The sequence below is a fragment of the Nannobrachium achirus genome (assembly GCF_963921795.1).
Source record: "Nannobrachium achirus genome assembly, chromosome: 20".
Taxonomy (NCBI): domain Eukaryota; kingdom Metazoa; phylum Chordata; class Actinopteri; order Myctophiformes; family Myctophidae; genus Nannobrachium; species Nannobrachium achirus.
Genome location: NC_137827.1, coordinates 262645 through 289083, shown reverse-complemented (window position 1 = coordinate 289083; position 26439 = coordinate 262645). Strand labels below are relative to the sequence as shown.

Genomic DNA, 26439 nt, shown 5'->3' with positions numbered 1-26439 from the left:
ACAGTACATGTATTAATATGTATTAGTAGTACATGTTAACACCTATACTAACTAAGGCTGACATACAGTAGACATGTATTAATATGTATTAGTAGTACATGTTAACACCTATACTTAATGTATTAATATGTATTAGTAGTACATGTTAACACCTATACTAACTAAGGCTGACATACAGTACATGTATTAATATGTATTAGTAGTACATGTTAACACCTATACTAACTAAGGCTGACATACAGTACATGTATTAATATGTATTAGTAGTACATGTTAACACCTATACTAACTAAGGCTGACATACAGTACATGTATTAATATGTATTAGTGTAGCGTCCGAGACGGCGGTGTATATATGAAGATGACCAGGAGGTAACTCTTTGGAACGCCAACACGGCTAAACCATTTATTATAAAACTGCACACGTGTCTCTCCCCAACACAACAGAACAACAACGTCCCCATCTTATGACATCATCCTTTAGGCATAACCAAACAATCCCCGAGTGTACAATGGAAACCCTACATATGTCCCCCCTTACAAAAAGACCCTAACCCTTTTTTTTTATAACAACATTCAACAAGAGAGGACCAAAAGGAACAATGTAGAGAGAAAAACAAATAAAGTACACAATTAAGTGCATAAACCCAATATCAAGGCACTGTAAACACATTCAAAATCCCACATGACCCAGTGAGACATGTAAACAAGGTGCAAAAGTATTACAACCTCACTGAATGAAGTCATAGAACACAACAAAAAAAAGGAAGAAAAGACACATGGAAATGAGGACATTTCTTTTTGTAAGGGGGGACATATGTAGGGTTTCCATTGTACACTCGGGGATTGTTTGGTTATGCCTAAAGGATGATGTCATAAGATGGGGACGTTGTTGTTCTGTTGTGTTGGGGAGAGACTCCCAACACAACAGAATTAACAAGCTCCATCCCTAATTAGAACTACATTTTCCTGTTCTTAAGGCGGTATTAGAACTACATGTTCCAGCCTGCTTATCATGTCCTGTAGCTGCGTCCTATTGGCCCGTCGCTGCCTGTCCATCATGTCTTGGAGGCGGGCCTCCGTCTGTTGGAGCGTCCTGGAGGCCTGTGAAGCCTGGAGCCGTCCTGGACCAGAAGCCCCAGCAGGAGGCCTCTGAGCTGGGGAGGATCCAGAGCTCTGAGCTGGGGAGGATCCAGAGCTCTGAGCTGGGGAGGATCCAGAGCTCTGCAGCCTGGCTCTGTAGGCCTGGAGGAGAGGAGCTTCTCTCTGGAAGACACACAAAGAAATATAAATATAAATACAACTAGAACAGCACTCTGTTCAGGTGCCAACAAGTAGGCCACACATGGCCTACTTGTGCCCATACACGGTGTCCCATGCTAGCCCACACTGTTTCGTAGGAAAAATATTTCTAGTAGGCTGTAGGTGTCACCTACATACATACTGTACTGTACATACATTCCCAGAATCCCAGCCATTTCTGGGCTACGGTCTTCAACAAGCCCAGTCACCTACTGTACATACATACATACGTACCTATATACTGTACATACATACATACCTATATACTGTACATACATACATACCTATATACTGTACATACATACATACCTATATACTGTACATACATACATACCTATATACTGTACAGTACATACATACCTATATACTGTACAGTACATACATACCTATATACTGTACATACATACTGTTCTGTAAGGTACTAAGTGATTTGGCTCACGTGGCTACACGGACCTGTTTGTACGTGGCAGACAAACTTCCTACAGACTGAGAAGTAAACAGTCAACTTGATCCACGCTCTCTGTCTCATTATTATACTGTGACCTAAAGACTACTAGGTTTACACAACATGGTGTCAGAAGCTCGGAGTTAAAAAGTAGGAAGACAAAACTAAAAAAAAAAAAAAAAAAGAAAAAAAAAAGAAAAAGACGCAAAAACGACAGAATGGGAGACGAGGCAGCACCGGCGTTACCACAGCTGGCTCCGCCAGGCAAGTTCGACTTCAGTAACATTAATGACTGGCCAAGATGGATGAAAAGATTTGAACGCTATAGAATGCTGCGGGAGATGACACCGAAGACATACTGAGTGTGTTGCCGCTCACGGAGGACAATAAAAAGAAATACAAGGACGTCACGGACGCTTTCAACGCACACTGTGTCAGTAAGAGGAACGTCATATTTGAAAGAGCACGTTTCAACAGACGAAATCAAGAACCGGGTGAGAGTGTTGAGTCCTTTATCACTGCTGCACATACACTTTCTGAACATTGTCAGTATGGAGCCCTAAGGGAAGAATTGATTAGGGACAGAATTGTAGTAGGCATAAGAGATGTCAAGCTATCAGAAAGCCTTCAAATGGATGCAGAGTTAACTCTGGAAAAGGCAATGACTAGAGTAAAACAGAGTGCAGCAATAAAGAAACAGCAGCCTGTCTTAAGAGGCACTGAGCAGCAGGGAGCTGCATGTGTGGAGGCCATACACAAAAATAACAAATGGCAGAAAGCACAACAATACAAAACTGACACACAGTCTCCCGGATGTGGGAGATGTGGAAATGTGAGAAAACACACATGGAGAGAATGCCCTGCCCGTGATGCTGAGTGTAGGGTGTGTCAAAAGAAAGGACATTTTGCAAAGTTATGCAGGTCAGGGAAAGGTGTCCATGACATCACACTGGCACACACAGAGGATTCTCAAGATGAAGAGGGAGATTTTGCATTCCTAAATGTAGTTAACATAGAGGAACCTGAAGATGAATGGCTGGAACTGTTGGAGATGAATGGACAGGAAGCCATATTCAAATTAGATACAGGTGCCCAAGTCACAGCGGTACCAAGCAGCATGCACTCAGTTGAAAGACATGGAAATCTACAGCCACCACAAAAAGTACTGTATGGACCAGGAAGATACAAGTTGAATACAAAAGGCTGCTTTGATGGTGAGCTGACCATTAGGGTTAACCCTAACCCTAACCCTAACCCATTAGGAACAGAACAACAGAACAAATCATTTATGTTGTTGAGGAACTGACCAGGCCCCTCCTAGGCCTTCCTGCTATAGAGGCGCTTGGACTCATAAAGCGGCTGCACAGCAAGAGGATGTTAAGGTTCACACAGCAGTTACAGCCCAGCAAGAGGATGTTAAGGTTCACACAGCAGTTACAGCCCAGCAAGAGGATGTTCAGGTTCACACAGCAGTTGCAGCCCAGCAAGAGGATGTTCAGGTTCACACAGCAGTTGCAGCCCAGCAAGAGGATGTTCAGGTTCACACAGCAGTTGCAGCCCAGCAAGAGGATGTTCAGGTTCACACAGCAGTTGCAGCCCAGCAAGAGGATGTTAAGGTTCACACAGCAGTTACAGCCCAGCAAGAGGATGTTCAGGTTCACACAGCAGTTACAGCCCAGCAAGAGGATGTTAAGGTTCAATACCCCAAGGTGTTCTCAGGCCTAGGGAAATTAAAGGAGCCCTACAAAATCGAACTGGAACCTGATGCTGTCCCATACGCCCTGTCAACTCCGCGCCGTGTGCCTTTGCCCCTGCGTGAGACAGTGAGAGCCGAACTGGAGCGAATGGAGAAGATGGAGGTGGTTTCCAAGGTGACACGCCCCACACCGTGGTGCGCGGGCATGGTCGTGGTTCCCAAGCCAAAAGGGAAAATACGGCTGTGTGTAGATATGACACCTTTGAACAGATATGTCAGACGGGAGAGACACATTCTCCCAGCAGTAGATGAGACAATTGCCATGCTTGAAGGGGCAAAGATATTCACAAAGTTGGATGCTACTGCTGGCTTCTGGCAAATCCCGCTGTCAGAAGAAAGCAAGTTACTCACAACCTTTATCACACCGTTCGGGCGGTATGCGTTCAACCGTCTCCCGTTCGGGATTTCATCAGCCCCAGAGCATTTTCAACGCCGTATGTCTCAGATGTTGGAGGACTGTACAGGTGTCCAGTGTCATGCTGATGACATACTGGTGTATGGAAAAGACATACAGGAGCATAACGAGAGACTGCACAAGGTCCTAAAAACACTGCAGGCAGAAGGCCTGACACTGAACAGTGAAAAATGTGAGTTTGCAAAAAACAGCATAATGTTCCTGGGTCACCGCATCTCAGCAGACGGAGTGGCACCGGATCCAGCTAAGGTCAGAGCAATTTTGGAGATGCCTGAGCCTACAGATGTCGAAGGAGTGAAAAGGCTGATGGGGATGGCCCAATATATAGGCAAGTTCTTACCTCATCTGGCCTCATACACCCGCCCAATCAAGGACCTGTTGTGCGAAAAAAATGAATGGGTCTGGGAAGCCCCACAAAAAGAAGCTTTTCATAGACTGAAAGCAGAGTTGATTTCCCCGCGGGTGTTAGCACCGTATTCACCTACAGCAGAGACCTGTGTATCTGCTGATGCCTCGTCCTACGGTATCGGGGGCGTTCTGACACAGCAGCAGAAAGATGGAATATGGAAACCGATTGTGTTCATCTCTAGAAGCCTGTCCAGCCCGGAGAAGAATTATGCCCAGATAGAGAAGGAGGCCTTGGCGGCCACATGGGTGTGTGAGCGGTTGTCATCCTACCTTCTGGGGCTCAGATTCAGACTAGAGACTGATCATAAGCCATTAGTGCCATTGCTGAGTACCAAGGCACTAGATGAGCTCCCACCAAGGGTCCTGAGGTTTCGGCTGAGACTGATGAGATTCACATACGATATTGTACATGTGCCCGGTAAGAACTTGATAATGGCAGACACATTGTCAAGAGCCCCTGTCAAACACTCATTCACACAAGAGGACATGGACAGAGAAACAGAAGTCAAAGTGTTTGTGGATGCAGTTGTGCAAAGCCTCCCAGCCACAGAAGCCAGGCTGAGGAGCATACAGGAGAAACAGAGTACTGACCCAGTCTGTGCAAAGCTCATCAGATACTGCAAGTCAGGTTGGCCTGAGAAACATGACCTCCCACCGGAATTGGGGGCATACTGGCCAGAAAGAGAGAACCTCACTTTAGCAGGTGAGCTACTGCTGCGTGGTCAGAGGATTGTGATTCCCAAAGACAGCAGACAGGAAGTGCTCAACGACCTGCATGTCGGACATCAAGGAATTGTCAAGTGCAGAGCAAGAGCACGCCAGTCAGTCTGGTGGCCCGGACTGTCAGTGCACATCAATCAGCTGGTGGAAAAGTGTGACACATGTTCACAACACAGGGCAGAACACAGAGAGCCCTTGGTCCCCACACCAGTGCAAGAGGGGCCCTGGCAGCGAGTCGCTACGGACTTGTTCTTCTGGGAGAAAAATACTTATCTCGTGATTGTGGATTATTTCTCACGCTACATAGAGGTTGCACACCTCAAAGTGGCCTCAGCTGAGACAGTCGTTAAGGCGCTGAAGGATGTATTCAGTCGTAACAGGACCCCTCAGACTGTGGTTTCGGACAATGGGCCCCAGTACAGTGGGACCCCCTTTCAGAACTTTGCTGCTGAGTATGGATTCAGCCATGTGACCAGCAGCCCACGGTATCCGCAGGCGAACGGAGAGGCTGAGCGGGCGGTGGCTACAGTAAAAGGACTGTGGAAAGGTGGAGGCGATAAAGCAAAAGCGCTGATGGTGTACCGTGCCACGCCCCTGGAGTGTGGCTATTCCCCTGCACAACTCCTCATGGGGAGACAGATTCGCTCCAACCTACCACAAATCCCAGAGACTCTACGTCCTCGCTGGCCGAACATCAGAGAGTTCAGAAGGTCGGAGACGCAGACAAAAGAGGACCAACAACGTCGCTACAACTTGCGGCACGGAGCCCGTCCCTTACCTACGTTGCAGTGTGGCCAAAACGTGTGGCTCCCCAAGGAAAACAAAGAAGGGACTGTCATACAGCAGGCGACAACGCCCAGGTCGTACATCGTAGAGACGGACGAAGGACAGCTGAGGAGAAACCGCGCTCACCTGCGCACTCTTCAGCAACCTACACCAACACCTGAGGTACCTGAGACCACTGCGGAGCAAGGTAATACAGAGACACACTCATACCAAACACCTCAGAGTCCCAGAGACACTAGAAGTAACAGACATTCTGATAACACCATGACACCCTATGTGACCTCCTCTGGCAGAGTGTCACGCCCTCCAGTTAGGTTGGATATTTGAGAGACTGGGGGGGAGGTTGGGGTGATAACTGTTCATTGACTGAAGAGAAAAAAAAAAGTTTTGTGAATGTGAAATGTTTCTTTTCTGAAAAAAAAAAAAGAAGAGGTGAAAAAGATGTGAACTGTGATTGCATGTGTTCAGTGTTTTCAGTCGGAGGTGAATTGTGATTGCATGTGTGTTCAGTGTTTTCAGTATTGGGGTTGAAATTTATTGTTTGAGACTGTTCTGTTATTAAGGGAGATACTTCTTACTAAAAGGGGAAGATGTTCTGTAAGGTACTAAGTGATTTGGCTCACGTGGCTACACGGACCTGTTTGTACGTGGCAGACAAACTTCCTACAGACTGAGAAGTAAACAGTCAACTTGATCCACGCTCTCTGTCTCATTATTATACTGTGACCTAAAGACTACTAGGTTTACACAACACATACATACCTATATACTGTACAGTACATACATACCTATATACTGTACATACATACATACCTATATACTGTACATACATACATACATACCTATATACTGTACATACATACGTACCTATATACTGTACAGTACATACGTACCTATATACTGTACATACATACATACCTATATACTGTACATACATACATACCTATATACTGTACATACATACGTACCTATATACTGTACATACATACATACATACCTATATACTGTACATACATACGTACCTATATACTGTACATACATACATACCTATATACTGTACATACATACATACCTATATACTGTACATACATACGTACCTATATACTGTACAGTACATACGTACCTATATACTGTACATACATACGTACCTATATACTGTACATACATACATACCTATATACTGTACATACATACGTACCTATATACTGTACATACATACATACCTATATACTGTACATACATACGTACCTATATACTGTACATACATACATACCTATATACTGTACATACATACATACCTATATACTGTACATACATACATACCTATATACTGTACATACATACGTACCTATATACTGTACATACATACATACCTATATACTGTACATACATACGTACCTATATACTGTACATACATACATACCTATATACTGTTCATACATACATACCTATATACTGTACATACATACGTACCTATATACTGTACATACATACGTACCTATATACTGTACATACATACATACATACCTATATACTGTACATACATACGTACCTATATACTGTACATACATACATACCTATATACTGTACATACATACATACCTATATACTGTACATACATACGTACCCAGCCCATTACGGTGCCTGCGCACTCTGCTTGCGCAAGTAACTAGAAACATCTGTTGCGGTGGCAAGTTGCGCTTCACGTGCAATGTGTTCACTGCATCAATGTGTTCACTGCATCAATGTGTTTACTGCATTAATGTGTTCACTGCATTAATGTGTTCACTGCATTAATGTGTTCACTGCATCAATGTGTTCACTGTATCAATGTGTTCACTGCATCAATGTGTTCACTGCATTAATGTGTTCACTGTATCAATGTGTTCACTGCATTAATGTGTTCACTGTATCAATGTGTTCACTGCATTAATGTGTTCACTGCATTAATGTGTTCACTGCATTAATGTGTTCACTGTATCAATGTGTTCACTGCATCAATGTGTTCACTGCATCAATGTGTTCACTGCATTAATGTGTTCACTGCATCAATGTGTTCACTGCATTAATGCGTCATTGCGTCGGTCAAGTTAAATTATTTTAAAGAAACATCTTGTCAGTTATAGGGTTAGGGTTAGTCTATAGGGTTACTAGGGTTATATAGTATAGGTACTAGGGTTACTCTATAGAGAGTGAAACATAAAAAGTACCAACACGCTTTGTTGTCGGGCATGCATTTTGCAAAATGATACGAAAGTCCTTGTGAATGCTGTGAAATAATGTCTTTTCTGTTTTGAAAACATCAAACAGGACTTTATATACTGCTATAAAGTCCTTGTGAATGCTGTGAAATATTGTCTTTTCTGTTTTGAAAACATCAAACAGGACTTTATATACTGCTATAAAGTCCTTGTGAATGCTGTGAAATATTGTCTTTTCTGTTTTGAAAACATCAAACAGGACTTTATATACTGCTATAAAGTCCTTGTGAATGCTGTGAAATATTGTCTTTTCTGTTTTAAAAACATCAAACAGGACTTTATATACTGCTATAAAGTCCTTGTGAATGCTGTGAAATATTGTCTTTTCTGTTTTGAAAACATCAAACAGGACTTTATATACTGCTATAAAGTCCTTGTGAATGCTGTGAAATATTGTCTTTTCTGTTTTGAAAACATCAAACAGGACTTTATATACTGCTATAAAGTCCTTGTGAATGCTGTGAAATATTGTCTTTTCTGTTTTGAAAACATCAAACAGGACTTTATATACTGCTATAAAGTCCTTGTGAATGCTGTGAAATATTGTCTTTTCTGTTTTGAAAACATCAAACAGGACTTTATATACTGCTATAAAGTCCTTGTGAATGCTGTGAAATATTGTCTTTTCTGTTTTGAAAACATCAAACAGGACTTTATATACTGCTATAAAGTCCTTGTGAATGCTGTGAAATATTGTCTTTTCTGTTTTGAAAACATCAAACAGGACTTTATATACTGCTATAAAGTCCTTGTGAATGCTGTGAAATATTGTCTTTTCTGTTTTGAAAACATCAAACAGGACTTTATATACTGCTATAAAGTCCTTGTGAATGCTGTGAAATATTGTCTTTTCTGTTTTGAAAACATCAAACAGGACTTTATATACTGCTATAAAGTCCTTGTGAATGCTGTGAAATATTGTCTTTTCTGTTTTGAAAACATCAAACAGGACTTTATATACTGCTATAGTGACTCCTGTAGATGAGAGGTTTTCAAACAGTTAAAAAGGGTGGGGGTGGACGGGGCTGAAGAGCAGCAGAGGCTCTCTAAGAATGAGACCAGGCTCCAGTAAGCGAGGCTAATCTACTAAAGCTAGCTTTCCACTATGCTCTCTAAGAATGAGACCAGGCTCCAGTAAGCGAGGCTAATCTACTAAAGCTAGCTTTCCACTATGCTCTCTAAGAATGAGACCAGGCTCCAGTAAGCGAGGCTAAGCTACTAAAGCTAGCTTTCCACTATGCTCTCTAAGAATGAGACCAGGCTCCAGTAAGCGAGGCTAAGCTACTAAAGCTAGCTTTCCACTATTCTCTCTAAGAATGAGACCAGGCTCCAGTAAGCGAGGCTAAGCTACTAAAGCTAGCTTTCCACTATTCTCTCTAAGAATGAGACCAGGCTCCAGTAAGCGAGGCTAAGCTACTAAAGCTAGCTTTCCACTATGCTCTCTAAGAATGAGACCAGGCTCCAGTAAGCGAGGCTAAGCTACTAAAGCTAGCTTTCCATTATGCTCTCTAAGAATGAGACCAGGCTCCAGTAAGCGAGGCTAAGCTACTAAAGCTAGCTTTCCACTATGCTCTCTAAGAATGAGACCAGGCTCCAGAAAGCGAGGCTAATCTACTAAAGCTAGCTTTCCACTATGCTCTCTAAGAATGAGACCAGGCTCCAGTAAGCGAGGCTAAGCTACTAAAGCTAGCTTTCCACTATGCTCTCTAAGAATGAGACCAGGCTCCAGTAAGCGAGTCTAAGCTACTAAAGCTAGCTTTCCAGGCTTACAATGGGAGTCGACGTAAGTGTCGTAACTCTCTCTATCAATGGGTCTGATTAGTACCTGTGCCATGGGCGGGGCCAGAAGCGCAACGTCCAATCGCTGCAGTCCTCTGTTTCCATGGTGACGTACAGCCACGCTCCTATTGGCTGGCTGGCTGGGCTGACCCGCCTCCCCCCTGTCCGTCAAACAGCAGTCCAACACGCTGTCCTGCGCGCGCGCACACACACACACACACACACACACACACACACACACACACACACACACACACACACACACACACACACACACACACAATTAATTTCAATTGAAGAGTGAACACAGCTTCTGAACCATTCCTTATTGTTATTATTAGTGTGGTTGCTAGGCAACACAGTGTTGTATTGGTCCAGTTTTATAGTGTTTTATACACTTTCAGAGTGATGTCATCCAGGTTGATGATAAGGAACAGATCTACAAGCTCACAACACTCTGTGAGCTTGTAGATCTGCCATTCACCACATGTTGTGAGTAGAGCTTAAATCAGGCCTAAAAAAGTGAGCCCAGCCCGGCAGAACGAGCTCGGCCCAAAGCCCCATACATAATTGACAATTGGAGACCGCAGCCCCACATTATAAACCAGCTTAATTGCTGCAGGCTGCAGTAGCCTTTTTTCTCATAAAATATTGGTGATTCGTTAAGAACAGAGTCATTCTAACATTTTCCAGCTGTCTTTATATAACAGACATTGTAGCAGCACCGTCCTAATTACTGTATGGAACAAATAAACATCGGAGCCTCGCTGGAGAACAGCTGAGCCGACGGCCAGCAGGCGTACAGGCTGTTAAAGCTACAACGTTCACACTATATCTATAATATTATATTATATTATATTATATTATGTACAGGCTGTTAAAGCTACAACATTCACACTACATCTATAATATTATATTATATTATATTATGTACAGGCTGTTAAAGCTACAACGTTCACACTACATCTATAATATTATATTATATTATATTATATTATATTATGTACAGGCTGTTAAAGCTACAACGTTCACACTACATCTATAATATTATATTATATTATATTATGTACAGGCTGTTAAAGCTACAACGTTCACACTACATCTATAATATTATATTATATTATATTATATTATGTACAGGCTGTTAAAGCTACAACGTTCACACTACATCTATAATATTATATTATATTATATTATGTACAGGCTGTTAAAGCTACAACGTTCACACTACATCTATAATATTATATTATATTATATTATGTACAGGCTGTTAAAGCTACAACGTTCACACTACATCTATAATATTATATTATATTATATTATGTACAGGCTGTTAAAGCTACAACGTTCACACTACATCTATAATATTATATATATTATAATATATAATAACCACAGGCGTACAGGCTGTTAAAGCTACAACATTCACACTACATCTATATTATTATTTATATATATTATATATTATAATATATAATAACCACAGGCGTACAGGCTGTTAAAGCTACAACATTCACACTACATCTATAATATTACTAGTAAGACACCTCAGGGTGACATCTGGCCAGTGATGTATATGGGACCAGTTACTCATATATGGAGACCCCTTCATGATAGTTATGTTATGTCAAAACATGCCCATATATGGACATTACCAAATATGGGCATTCCCATATATGTCCTTAATATTGATAACATAATATCCTTAATAGTGTCCTTAATATTGACAATATAGTAATCTCCATATATGGGCAGTGTGTAACAGTGTGTAGTGTGCATACAGTGTAGTGTCTATGGCAGTGTGTAACAGTGTGTAGTGTGCATACAGTGTAGTGTCTATGGCAGTGTGTAACAGTGTGTAGTGTGCATACAGTGTAGTGTCTATGGCAGTGTGTAACAGTGTGAAACAGTGTGTAGTGTGCATACAGTGTAGTGTATATGGCAGTGTGTAACTGTGTGTAGTAGTGTGTTACCATCCATGTCCAGAACAGAGGTTCATGTTGTTTCCACTTCATGTAGGATTCTAGAAGATCACACAACTCCTGCACAACTACACACTGCTACACACACACACACACACACACACACACACACACACACACACACACACACACACACACACACACACACACACACACACACACACACACACACACACACACACACACACACACACACACACACACAGAGAATGTCAATACCAGTTCAGATCATTGTTTTGCTTGATTGATTGAAGACTTTATTATTAGTTTGCATGGTAACTTTTCTGTTCTGTCATGAAACTGACAATAAATACTTCAATCAATCAATCAATACAGTTCACTGGTACAAGGTCAACTAAAAGGATACGCCCCAAAAAGCCTATGTCTTGTTTCAATTGAGATCCTTTTTTTTAACTCATATAACATTGAATGACAGACAGACAGAACACAGTACTATGATAGATATTTAACTCATATAACATTGAATGACAGACAGACAGAACACAGTACTATGATAGATATTTAACTCATATAACATTGAATGACAGACAGACAGAACACAGTACTATGATAGATATTTAACTCATATAACATTGAATGACAGACAGACAGAACACAGTACTATGATAGATATTTAACTCATATAACATTGAGAAACAGACAGATAGAACACAGTACTATGATAGATATTTAACTCACATAACATTGAATGACAGACAGACAGAACACAGTACTATGATAGATATTTAACTCATATAACATTGAATGACAGACAGACAGAACACAGTACTATGATAGATATTTAACTCATATAACATTGAATGACAGACAGACAGAACACAGTACTATGATAGATATTTAACTCATATAACATTGAGAAACAGACAGATAGAACACAGTACTATGATAGATATTTAACTCACATAACATTGAATGACAGACAGACAGAACACAGTACTATGATAGATATTTAACTCATATAACATTGAATGACAGACAGACAGAACACAGTACTATGATAGATATTTAACTCATATAACATTGAATGACAGACAGATAGAACACAGTACTATGATAGATATTTAACTCACATAACATTGAATGACAGACAGACAGAACACAGTACTATGATAGATATTTAACTCATATAACATTGAATGACAGACAGACAGAACACAGTACTATGATAGATATTTAACTCATATAACATTGAATGACAGACAGACAGAACACAGTACTATGATAGATATTTAACTCATATAACATTGAATGACAGACAGACAGACAGAACACAGTACTGTGATAGATATTTAACTCATATAACATTGAATGACAGACAGACAGAACACAGTACTATGATAGATATTTAACTCATATAACATTGAATGACAGACAGACAGAACACAGTACTATGATAGATATTTAACTCATATAACATTGAATGACAGACAGACAGAACACAGTACTATGATAGATATTTAACTCATATAACATTGAATGACAGACAGACAGAACACAGTACTATGATAGATATTTAACTCATATAACATTGAATGACAGACAGACAGAACACAGTACTATGATAGATATTTAACTCATATAACATTGAATGAAAGACAGACAGAACACAGTACTATGATAGATATTTAACTCATATAACATTGAATGACAGACAGACAGAACACAGTACTATGATAGATATTTAACTCATATAACATTGAATGACAGACAGACAGAACACAGTACTACGATAGATATTTAACTCATATAACATTGAATGACAGACAGACAGAACACAGTACTATGATAGATATTTAACTCATATAACATTGAATGACAGACAGACAGAACACAGTGCTATGATAGATATTTAACTCATATAACATTGAATGACAGACAGACAGAACACAGTACTATGATAGATATTTAACTCATATAACATTGAATGACAGACAGACAGAACACAGTACTATGATAGACATTTAACTCATATAACATTGAATGACAGACAGACAGAACACAGTGCTATGCAGAAGATATCATCAGAAAAACTGTCAAAAACAATGCACAATAAATGGTGTTTACAATGGAAAGGTCAGGGGAGGTAACGATAGGCTATGTTTTCATTTACCAGTTTCCAGTAGAGGCTTTTCAGGGCCGTTTTAAAGGAAGATAGGGATTTACTCTCCATTTAGTCATGTACATGGGTATCTTAGTGGTGTCGTGTATCTTGTACACCAGTATTTAGTCAGGTACATGGGTATCTTAGTGGTGTAGTGTATCTTGTACACCAGTATTTAGTCAGGTACATGGGTATCTTAGTGGTGTAGAGTATCTTGTACACCAGTATTTAGTCAGGTACATGGGTATCTTAGTGGTGTAGAGTATCTTGTACACCAGTATTTAGTCAGGTACATGGGTATCTTAGTGGTGTAGAGTATCTTGTACACCAGTATTTAGTCAGGTACATGGGTATCTTAGTGGTGTCGTGTATCTTGTACACCAGTATTTAGTCAGGTACATGGGTATCTTAGTGGTGTAGAGTATCTTGTACACCAGTATTTAGTCATGTACATGGGTATCTTAGTGGTGTAGTGTATCTTGTACACCAGTATTTAGTCAGGTACATGGGTATCTTAGTGGTGTAGAGTATCTTGTACACCAGTATTTAGTCATGTACATGGGTATCTTAGTGGTGTAGTGTATCTTGTACACCAGTATTTAGTCAGGTACATGGGTATCTTAGTGGTGTAGTGTATCTTGTACACCAGTATTTAGTCAGGTACATGGGTATCTTGGTGGTGTAGTGTATCTTGTACACCAGTATTTAGTCAGGTACATGGGTATCTTAGTGGTGTAGTGTATATTGTAGACCAGTATTTAGTCAGGTACATGGGTATCTTAGTGGTGTAGTGTATCTTGTACACCAGTATTTAGTCAGGTACATGGGTATCTTAGTGGTGTAGTGTATCTTGTACACCAGTATTTAGTCAGGTACATGGGTATCTTAGTGGTGTAGTGTATATTGTAGACCAGTATTTAGTCAGGTACATGGGTATCTCAGTGGTGTAGTGTATCTTGTACACCAGTATTTAGTCAGGTACATGGGTATCTTAGTGGTGTAGTGTATATTGTAGACCAGTATTTAGTCAGGTACATGGGTATCTCAGTGGTGTAGTGTATCTTGTACACCAGTATTTAGTCAGGTACATGGGTATCTTAGTGGTGTAGTGTATATTGTAGACCAGTATTTAGTCAGGTACATGGGTATCTTAGTGGTGTAGTGTATCTTGTACACCAGTATTTAGTCAGGTACATGGGTATCTTAGTGGTGTAGTGTATCTTGTACACCAGTATTTAGTCAGGTACATGGGTATCTTAGTGGTGTAGTGTATATTGTAGACCAGTATTTAGTCAGGTACATGGGTATCTCAGTGGTGTAGTGTATCTTGTACACCAGTATTTAGTCAGGTACATGGGTATCTTAGTGGTGTAGAGCAGGGGTCCTCAAATACAAATCTTGAAGGTCCACAAATATTTTTTTGAAACAGGCCCGGGTCCGGGGAAAAAATAAAACAATTAATATATATATATATATATATATTAAAATATATTTATATTCGCTTATTTTTATTATGTCGGTCAATCTTAAATAGTAGGCTAAGATACAAAAAAGTACCAACCAGGGGTTGACACCATGGTCTCAGAGGCACTTCAAGTCATGACCACTTGCCCTCATTATTGTTCATCTTACATAATTAGGGATCCCTTTCTTATTTTTTTTTTTTTTTACAATGGCTGATGTGTTTTTTTTTTTTTTTGTAGTAGTAGTTTGTTGATACAGTAATAACCTCGCCCACCAGGCTTCATGCAGTAATGGTCTTTTTTCCCGTTTCTTTCTTTATTAAAAGGGTCCTTAAATTATGACTTCACTGTCATCTGGGCTGGGGACTCCTCCAAAATCATTTGGGGGCATTACTTGATTGAAGAGAAACAACCCATTAAAGCAGGGAGAACAGAATGTTCAATGGAGCAGAGATATTTTGCGCTAGTGCTCTGGTTTCTTTTAACAAACTGGGATAATCTTCGAATAATTTATGCTTGTGTCGCAACGTGAATATCGATATGAAAACAAGGTGTCGCGCGTCAGAGACAGGGGAGCACACACTGAACGCGGACGGCTGCGCAGCGTCGCATCGTGGTATCGACGCACGTTGTGCCGCACGGTAACCCCAACTGGATGCGGCGCGCTGCCACACAGCAAATCCATTTCCCCCGGTGGGGAGAACCATGGGAGAACATCCATGCAGAAAGAGAGGCAGCCGTCACGGGCCGTCGGGCCGTGGCACGCCGCGACAAACTCTGGAGATAAGATTACAATCCTGCAAACGTATTCACGTTGATGATGTTTAGCGTGAATGAAACCCCACTGATTTATAACTAGTTGCATTGTTGGTGGCTGCTGCTGTTGCTGCTGCTCCGAAAACATCCGCGGTCTGTAGCAACAGCCTATCAGCGCATCGTTGTCGAAGACATGACAGCCCATAATACTTTGTTGCCAGGCATCAGCCAATCACCGCGTCGTTGTCTCTCTCTCTCTCTCACACACACTCAGCGCATGCAATGAAAGTGAATGAATACGAGAAGTGGAAACAAAAACGTGGAGATGTTTTTCCACTTTTTTTTTTCTTTTTTTTTAAATATAATTCGTCCTGGGTCCGGTCGGCGGTGCCTCGCGGTCCGGACATGGACCGCGGTCCGCCTATTGAGGACCCCTGGTGTAGAGTATCTTGTACACCAGTATTTAGTCAGGTACATGGGTATCTTAGTGGTGTAGAGTATCTTGTACACCAGTATTTAGTCAGGTACATGGGTATCTTGGTGGTGTAGTGTATCTTGTACACCAGTATTTAGTCAGGTACATGGGTATCTTAGTGGTGTAGTGTATCTTGTACACCAGTATTTAGTCAGGTACATGGGTATCTTAGTGGTGTAGTGTATCTTGTAGACCAGTATTTAGTCAGGTACATGGGTATCTTAGTGGTGTCGTGTATCTTGTACACCAGTATTTAGTCAGGTACATGGGTATCTTGGTGGTGTAGTGTATCTTGTAGACCAGTATTTAGTCAGGTACATGGGTATCTTAGTGGTGTAGAGTATCTTGTACACCAGTATTTAGTCAGGTACATGGGTATCTTAGTGGTGTCGTGTATCTTGTACACCAGTATTTAGTCAGGTACATGGGTATCTTGGTGGTGTAGTGTATCTTGTAGACCAGTATTTAGTCAGGTACATGGGTATCTCAGTGGTGTAGTGTATCTTGTACACCAGTATTTAGTCAGGTACATGGGTATCTCAGTGGTGTAGTGTATCTTGTACACCAGTATTTAGTCAGGTACATGGGTATCTTAGTGGTGTAGTGTATCTTGTACACCAGTATTTAGTCAGGTACATGGGTATCTTAGTGGTGTCGTGTATCTTGTACACCAGTATTTAGTCAGGTACATGGGTATCTTGGTGGTGTAGTGTATCTTGTAGACCAGTATTTAGTCAGGTACATGGGTATCTCAGTGGTGTAGTGTATCTTGTACACCAGTATTTAGTCAGGTACATGGGTATCTTAGTGGTGTCGTGTATCTTGTACACCAGTATTTAGTCAGGTACATGGGTATCTTGGTGGTGTAGTGTATCTTGTAGACCAGTATTTAGTCAGGTACATGGGTATCTCAGTGGTGTAGTGTATCTTGTACACCAGTATTTAGTCAGGTACATGGGTATCTCAGTGGTGTAGTGTATCTTGTACACCAGTATTTAGTCAGGTACATGGGTATCTTAGTGGTGTAGTGTATCTTGTACACCAGGCCCATTGCAAGTTGCTGTACTCTGTCATCTACTCTGAGCCGCCCCACTCTTAACTGGTGAGTAGCGGTGAGGTGAGTCTGATAGGGAAGGTTAAGCAGGAGCCTAATTAGTTTGTTTTAGGCTGTTTGTTTGGAGCCTTGTTTTCAGGGCCTTTGAGGCGTTGTGATTCCATATGTGGACTCCATAGTCATAGAGGGGTTGAACACACACACACACACACACACACACACACACACACACACACACACACACACACACACACACACACACACACACACACACACACACACACACACACACACACACACACACCTTTCTCAGTGAGGAGTTGTGATGATGAAGGCCAGATGATGAAGAAGAGGAGCGACTGGAAGACAGGATCTGAGAAAATAAGAGAAAAAGTAAGGATTGTGTTCTGTTACTGCATGGTCTGTTCCTCCTTCAGAAGGTTCTGTTACTGCATGGTCTGTTCCTCCTTCAGAAGGTTCTGTTACTGCATGGTCTGTTCCTCCTTCAGAAGGTTCTGTTACTGCATGGTCTGTTCCTCCTTCAGAAGGTTCTGTTACTGCATGGTCTGTTCCTCACTTCAGAAGGTTCTGTTACTGAGTTGTCTGTTCCTCACTTCAAATATTATTAAAAACCATTGTTGAGAGCAACGTTTAGTTGTAAATGACGCTGTGTGTTTGTTTACATGCTAACCCTAACCCTAACCCTATATCATTTTTATTGTTGATTCGTCACCGTTACAACGAGGTACAGCTTGTAAGCATCAGGCATTCGAGGCATGAGCTACACAGCCAAACGTGTGGGTAGCGCCAACCAAAATCTTGCCAAAATGGCTTGCAATACTGTTCTGCTGGCATTTACTCTGGTTTTGGGCTTCCCTGACACTGAGCTTAACATTAACAAAGTGTAAAAATGGTCAATATGTGTTGTTTTTTCTTTACCTTATTACTGTGGGAGAGTGCAATCATTCAATGCTCCAAGCAACAAAGGTGAACACCAAAAGATCAGTATTGCAGGCCTGCAAGGCCATGTTGACCATTTTTGGAGGGGCGCTACACACACGTTTGGCTGTGTTGCTCATTCCACGAATACCAAATCCATACAAGCTGTACCTCGTTGTAAAGGTGACAAATCAACGATAAAAATGATATAAAACACAATACAAATTGTTATTATTAACACATTGACCGCCATTTTAACATACCTCCGTACTCCCACCTGCCATTCGTCTCCATAGACTTCCATGTAATTGGGTGTGCACGGATCATGCACACCCATGCCTAGATAATGCACCACGTGTGTCCACATTGCTCACAGCTTTCAAACAAAAAAATCCGAATGGAAATCCGTTCAGGCATTCATGAGATAACAGCCACTATGTTTAACAAAGATGGCTGCCAAAATGGCTGCCATGCTTGAAAGATGGGGTTGCTATGGGGGTTAAACATGCAATTTCGCGATTGCTATCATGCCTACTCCATTTTTGGGGGTCAATTTTTTTTTTTTTTAATTCTCGGGACTATCGGGCCTGGCGGGGAAAGACATTGGAATAATCTCGGGACTATCGGGCCTGGCAGGGAATGAGTTAAAGGGGAGATATAATGGACCTCATGTATTGATCAGTGCAGTTCCCTGTCTCACCACATGGAGCAGCGTAGCTCTCTCCAGCGTCATGGACATCAGGGTAGAAGAGTTGAACCTCAGAACTCCCAGCAGCCACTGCAGCCTGCGGAGAACATCCTGCTGTAGCTGTAGCTGCAGCGCCCCCTGGTGCTCAGAGAGGAGAAGCTCCTGATTTAAACAGCAGCTTGTAATCTGTGCAGAAGGAAGGATTTAAGGACATAACCATTAGAACAGGGGTCTTCAACAGGGGGTCCGGGACCTCTTAGGGTCCCGGGTCCCCTAGGGTCCCGGACCCCAAACCGGTGTAGAGGGGAAAAAGAGCAGACTAAGTACAGACTAAAAGGTCAAGTTTATTAAAGGGCCAGTTCACCTCTGGGACAACCAGATCTTATTTTATTGTTGTTTGGGACACGATCAACACAATCCTGAGTTATTTTTTGTGTTCAATCTGTGTTTTGAGATATTTTAGTATTTCAGCATGAATGATGATGCAGTTTGCATCATATGAGTCATCATGCTGCATCATATGATGCAAACTGCATCATCATTCATGCTGAAATACTAAAATATCTCAAAACACAGATTGAACACAAAAAATAACTCAGGATTGTGTTGATCTTGTCCCAAACAACAATAAAATAAGATCTGGTTGCCCCAGAGGTGAACTGGCCCTTTAAGTATTGACAGTTCAAGTGGTTAAATATCTGAAAACACAAATTGACATGAATCCAAAATACACCGATGATTGTGCTGTCAAACAATGAAACTATATGGAATCTATGAACAGGTTGTGGGGGTCCCTGCTTCATCTCTCTCTCAACTAAGGGGTCCCTGCTTCATCTCTCTCTCAACTAAGGGGTCCCTGCTTCATCTCTCTCTCAACTAAGGGGTCCCTGCTTCATCTCTCTCTCAAATAAGGGGTCCCTGCTTCATCTCTCTCTCAACTAAGGGGTCCCTTCTTCATCTCTCTCTCAACTAAGGGGTCCCTGCTTCATCTCTCTCTCAACTAAGGGGTCCCTGCTTCTTCTCTCTCTCAACTAAGGGGTCCCTGCTTCATCTCTCTCTCAACTAAGGGGTCCCTGCTTCATCTCTCTCTCAACTAAGGGGTCCCTGCTTCATCTCTCTCTCAACTAAGGGGTCCTTGGCCTGCAAACATTGAAGACCCCTGCATTAGAAGAACATTCACTACCTGTCAGTACATTGGTGTCTATGTGTAACGGTGTGTAGCAGTGAGTGTGTACCTTCAGTACATTAGTGTCTATGTGTAACAGTGTGTAGCAGTGAGTGTGTACCTTCAGTACATTAGTGTCTATGTGTAACAGTTTACAGTTTACAGTTTAGGCATTTAGCAGACGCTTTTAATCCAAAGCGACTTACAATAAGCAGATAAAAACATCACAATAATAAACAAGATAATATGTCAGTACATCAACAGCAATATAACAAATGCAAATGGATATCTATCTAGAAAAAAACACAATATAATCAAAGTTCTAAAAACCTAAAAAACGAATGCTAACTAGCTTCAATATGGTCATTGGTTTTCTGTAGTGCTATGGGTCAAGGTGGAGTCTGAAAAGGTGAGTCTTCAGTCCTCGGCGAAAGCTAGCGAGTGAGTCCGTTGTTCTAAGTGCGACAGGGAGTTTATTCCACAACTTGGGAGCCAAGAGGGCAAACTGTCTCGGACGAGTGGATTTTTGCCCTGGAGTTTTTAGTGAGTGTTCTGTCAGCATCCCTGTGTTGGCTGATCTGAGTGAACAGTGTGTAGCAGTGAGTGTGTACCTTCAGTACATTAGTGTCTATGTGTAACAGTGTGTAGCAGTGAGTGTGTACCTTCAGTACATTAGTGTCTATGTGTAACAGTGTGTAACAGTGAGTGTGTACCTTCAGTACATTAGTGTCTGTGTAACAGTGTGTAGCAGTGAGTGTGTACCTTCAGTACATTAGTGTCTATGTGTAACAGTGTGTAGCAGTGAGTGTGTACCTAGGGTTGGAGGCGGTAACCGCCGTACCGCCGTACCGCGGTATACCGAGGTCTACCGCGGTGTCAGTGTGCTTACCGCGGTAAAAAGACAAAAAAAAAGTCTATTTTTAATTGGAAAACAAGCGAGTTTTAAAACGGGGGAGAAGCGAGGACCGCATGCGCTCCATGCCGCTCTGCTCTGGGCCGTGTACCACACGTTGGAAGCCACATACGTCACTCAGTCACAGACCCTGCACACAGTGCACATGCAGGGCAGGAGAGTACGGAGCACAACTCGGAGCAGCATAAACTTTCCCTGTAATCCACTCGACACAAGGATGTTAATACATATCTTGTGTTGTGGCATATATTTTTTTATTCATACGGATTACTGGCGGAGCGCGGGCCGCGTGGACTTAAACCGAAAATGAAACTATTTTACTTTTTACACCGCGTCGCACGTTGTGCCCCGTCCGTCGCATCGGCGATTTTATAACCTTTTCTGTCAAGTCTTGTAACTAAAACCTGTATATAGCAGCACTCAATCACTGCGATTTGAGAGTTGAGACGTGACGTGAGTTTACAGAATCACTGTACACGATCTGACTACCCGTCCTCCTCTGGTTTGTTCACACAGCTGTTTGTGTCTGAAAAGCCCAAGTAAGCTAGCCTACGTTACTATGGTAACCCGACAGTGCAGATCTAAAAGCTCAGAACGCGTCGCGGATGCGATGTGTTGTGAGCTTGTAGATCTGCTCCTTTGAAAGCCATACCCGCTGTGCTGTACGGAGAAGTATAACTCGGGCAGTCAGGCTGTGGAGCTATTATGCTGTGGAGAGGCGACTTTTGGGAAGATGATTGCAATATTTTGGCTTATCGCCGAACCTTAATTAATAGATACGGGGGTGCGGTAATTACAGCAGTACCGACGGTAAATGGGAAGACGGTAATCGCGGTAACAAAATGTCCATACCGCCCCAGGCCTAACAGTACATTAGTGTCTATGTTTAACAGTGTGTAACAGTGAGTGTGTACCTTCAGTACATTAGTGTCTATGTGTAACAGTGTGTAACAGTGAGTGTGTACCTTCAGTACATTAGTGTCTATGTGCAGTGTGTTGGTCATCACAGTGTCCAGGACTCCGCCTCCCAGCAGCCAGCCCACAGCCAATAGCAGCTCTCTGCTGGACATCTCAGCCAATAGCAGCTCTCTGCTGGACACCTCAGCCAATAGCAGCTCTCTGCTGGACACTGACTCCTCCTCCTCTGGCTCTACTCCTGTCAAAACAAACATTAAGGACTTTAAGCTTGGATGGTTTTCAGGACGGCTCCGCCAGGCGGAAGTAAAGCTGCTGTGACGCCATCACCGTAGCGGTCAAACCCGTTAAGCAAACAGCCGTTGGTGACGACATTTTAACTCTCTGGTTGCCATGGCGACGCGTCTACGCAGCAGAAAGGTAGTTTCTGCCTTGGAAGAAGGATGCGAGGCAGGAGGTTTATCTGTCAGAACTGATCCATTTCCTGTTAACGTAGCGAACTGCTGTAGCCATTGTTGCTTAAAGTCCCTATTATTGACCTGCTACAGGTGTTCTATAGATCTAACTATGGACCAGGGGGCGGTCCAGGTGTTCTATAGATCTAACTATGGACCAGGGGCCGGTCCAGGTGTTCTATAGATCTAACAATGGACCAGGGAACGGTCCAGGTGTTCTATAGATCTAACTATGGACCAGGTGTTCTAAATGGTAAATGGTAAATGGTGCATTTATATAGCGCTTTTATCCAAAGCGCTTTACAGAGATTGTGCATTACATTCACCCATTCACACACACATTCATACACCGGTGGTGGAGGAAACCATGCAAGGCACCAACCAGCTCACCGGGAGCAATGTGGGGTTCAGAGTCTTGCCCAAGGACCCTTCGACATTAACTCAGGGGGAGCCCGGATTCGAACTGGGAACCCTTCCGGGAACCCTTCGTGCTCTAATAACGGTTTCTCTACCCCTGAGCTATGCCGTTCTATAGATCTAACTATGGACCAGGTGTTCTATAGATCTAACTATGGACCAGGGAACGGTCCAGGTGTTCTATAGATCTAACGGTTGCACCAACTCACACTAAGTTAAAACCTAGCCTCGTTGTAACATAAATGGCTTCTAAGTCAAGACTTTAGACACATATTTTGTAACACATTACTAAAGTTTCAGCTGTTGCACCATATACATTAGTTCTAACGTATCTCTCAGTAACTATTAAATATTAACACCAGCCTTTTGGCAGCACTAAAGGATCATTCCCACTGGGTTAGGGTTAGGGTTACCCTTTTGGCAGCACTAAAGGATCATTCCCACTGGGCCAGATAAAGAAATATATCTGTCTCAGTTGAATCGTCTCCACTTCAATGGAGACAGATATTTGTATCTGTCCCAGTGGGAATGGGCCTTTAGTCCTTACTAAGTAACCTACCTCTATGGCAGTAGAGCGACTGCATTATATCCACTATTTAAATGAATTTAACAAACCCATCTGCTTATTACAAATGATACAACAGGTAGTCAGGCTCTCTAGCTGTACAGTTAATGAGCATTACAGCACGGTCTCATCAAACACAGATTATACAACAGCAGTGCACTGAGTATCATTATCTATCAGTTAATGAGCATTACAGCATGGCCTCCTCAAACACAGATTATACAACAGCAGTGCACTGAGTATCATTATCTAGCAGTTAGTTAATGAGCATTACAGCACGGTCTCATCAAACAAACATTACAGCTGTACAGTTAATGAGCATTACAGCACGGCCTCATCAAACAAACATTACAGCTGTACAGTTAATGAGCATTACAGCATGGCCTCCTCAAACACAGATTATACAACAGCAGTGCACTGAGTATCATTATCCAGCAGTGCACTGAGTATCATTATCTAGCAGTGCAGTTAATGAGCATTACAGCATGGCCTCCTCAAACACAGATTATACAACAGCAGTGCACTGAGTATCATTATCTAGCTGTACAGTTAATGAGCATTACAGCACGGCCAAATCAAACAAACATTACAGCTGGTTCACTTCAGCTCCTCATGCAGCAAGGCTGGTGTGCAGATAACCCTGATAATGCACACCCTCTGGTGTATGTAATATTGCTTGGGTTAGGGTTAGGGTTAGGGTTAGGGTTAGGTTACCCTAACCCTAACCCTAACCCTGCACACCCTCTGGTGTAATATTGCTTAAACATACATTATAGTTAATGTATGTTTTGTAATAAACAGGTCGTTTGTTACTTCAGCCCTGTATATACATATCGGCCATTTGAAATTAGCTGATCTACAAGCTCACAATGGGTTGTGATGTGACGCATTGTGAGCTTGTAGATCTGCTATTAACAGAGTATTTCTACATTGCATTGATACTTTTACTTGAGTAATTCATTTGAGTACTTTTTTTAACCACTACATGTTAGTGGCAGACATACAGCACAACAGTGAGCTTGGCCGTCAATTGGGTATGGCAGGGGTGTGCAGCTGCCATACCCTGGGGTATGCAGCTGCCATACCCTGGGGTACGCAGCTGCCATACCCTGGGGTACACAGCTGCCATACCCTGGGGTACGCAGCTGCCATACCCTGGGGTACGCAGCTGCCATACCCTGGGGTACGCAGCTGCCATACCCTGGGGTATGCAGCTGCCATACCCTGGGGTACGCAGCTGCCATACCCTGGGGTACGCAGCTGCCATACCCTGGGGTATGCAGCTGCCATACCCTGGGGTACGCAGCTGCCATACCCTGGGGTATGCAGCTGCCATACCCTGGGGTATGCAGCTGCATACCCTGGGGTACGCAGCTGCCATACCCTGGGGTATGCAGCTGCCATACCCTGGGGTACGCAGCTGCGTACCCCAGGGTATCTGGGGTACGCAGCTGCCATACCCTGGGGTATGCAGCTGCCATACCCTGGGGTATGCAGCTGCCATACCCTGGGGTACACAGCTGCCATACCCTTGGGTACGCAGCTGCCATACCCTGGGGTACGCAGCTGCCATACCCTGGGGTACGCAGCTGCCATACCCTGGGGTACGCAGCTGCCATACCCTGGGTCCAGGGGGTCCAGGGGTATGCAGCTGCCATACCCTGGATCCAGGGGGGTCCAGGGGTATGCAGCTGCCATACCCTGGGTCCAGGGGGAAAATAAAAGTAAGTATAAATCCACGAACGTCTCTTGGTCTGTATGTGCAGGTTATTATGTTGTTAAATTACAGTAAAATAACTACAACTGCAAAATGTAACAAAATGGTCACTTTAACAAGGTATTATAATTATATTCTCCATATATATTCTTCTTCCCCCCCCCCCCCCACAGGGATGCACAGGGACCCTAACCCTAACCCTAACCCTAACCCTCGCCCTGTCATCAATGACTTTGTGTACATGATGATGATGATGCCAGCGGAGAGACAGAGCTCTTTATACAGGCTTTACTTCCTCAGTGTCGAACTCCCGTTGGGTCGAACAGCGTCGGCAGGTTGGATAATCACCCGCGTCACGGTTACTGTGGTTAGGTTAGGGTTAGGGTTAGAGTTAGGCATAGTTTTACTGAGGTTAGGTTTAGGTTTAGGGTTAGAGTTAGGCATAGTTTTACTGAGGTTAGGTTTAGGGTTAAGGTTAGAGTTAGGCATAGTTTTACTGAGGTTAGGTTTAGGTTTAGGGTTAGAGTTAGGCATAGTTTTACTGAGGTTAGGTTTAGGGTTTTGGTTAGAGTTTGGTGGTCGATCTAAAGTGTGTTTGACCTAATGACATGTTACCTAGAAACCACTCGTGTTCATTGGATCCAGGAGCTACTGTAGGCTATACGGTATGTGCGTTGGCTCTCGCTAACGTGCCTGGCACTTTGGCTGACTGGTCAGCGCGCATACCTGGCAAATCGGGGTCCCGGGTTCGCTTCCCGGGCGTGACACTACACTATGACGTCATTTTATTCGACAACATTATTTTAAGAACAGGCTTCACATTACTGGTTAAAACAGTCGTGCAACATAAGTTAGTAACTCAGTGGTTACAAACTAACTAGTAATTACTAAGCCTCTAGTGCAGGGGTCTTCAACAGGGGGTCCGGGACCCCTAGGGGGTC

At 42.6% G+C, this 26439-nt stretch overlaps 1 protein-coding gene across 1 annotated transcript; it reads right to left on the bottom strand.

Annotated features, from left to right (window-relative positions):
* Nucleotides 1–975: 975 nt before the first annotated feature.
* On the bottom strand, nucleotides 976–25239 carry tedc1 (tubulin epsilon and delta complex 1; the record flags this gene model as incomplete). The annotated part of the gene is made up of 7 exons (XM_080750265.1): nucleotides 976–1266; nucleotides 9919–10065; nucleotides 11846–11932; nucleotides 18029–18097; nucleotides 19364–19537; nucleotides 22395–22585; nucleotides 25188–25239. The coding sequence occupies 7 exons, from the start codon at nucleotides 25237–25239 to the stop codon at nucleotides 976–978; spliced, it is 1011 nt and encodes a 336-aa protein (XP_080606391.1).
* Between the last annotated feature and the right edge of the window lie 1200 nt (nucleotides 25240–26439).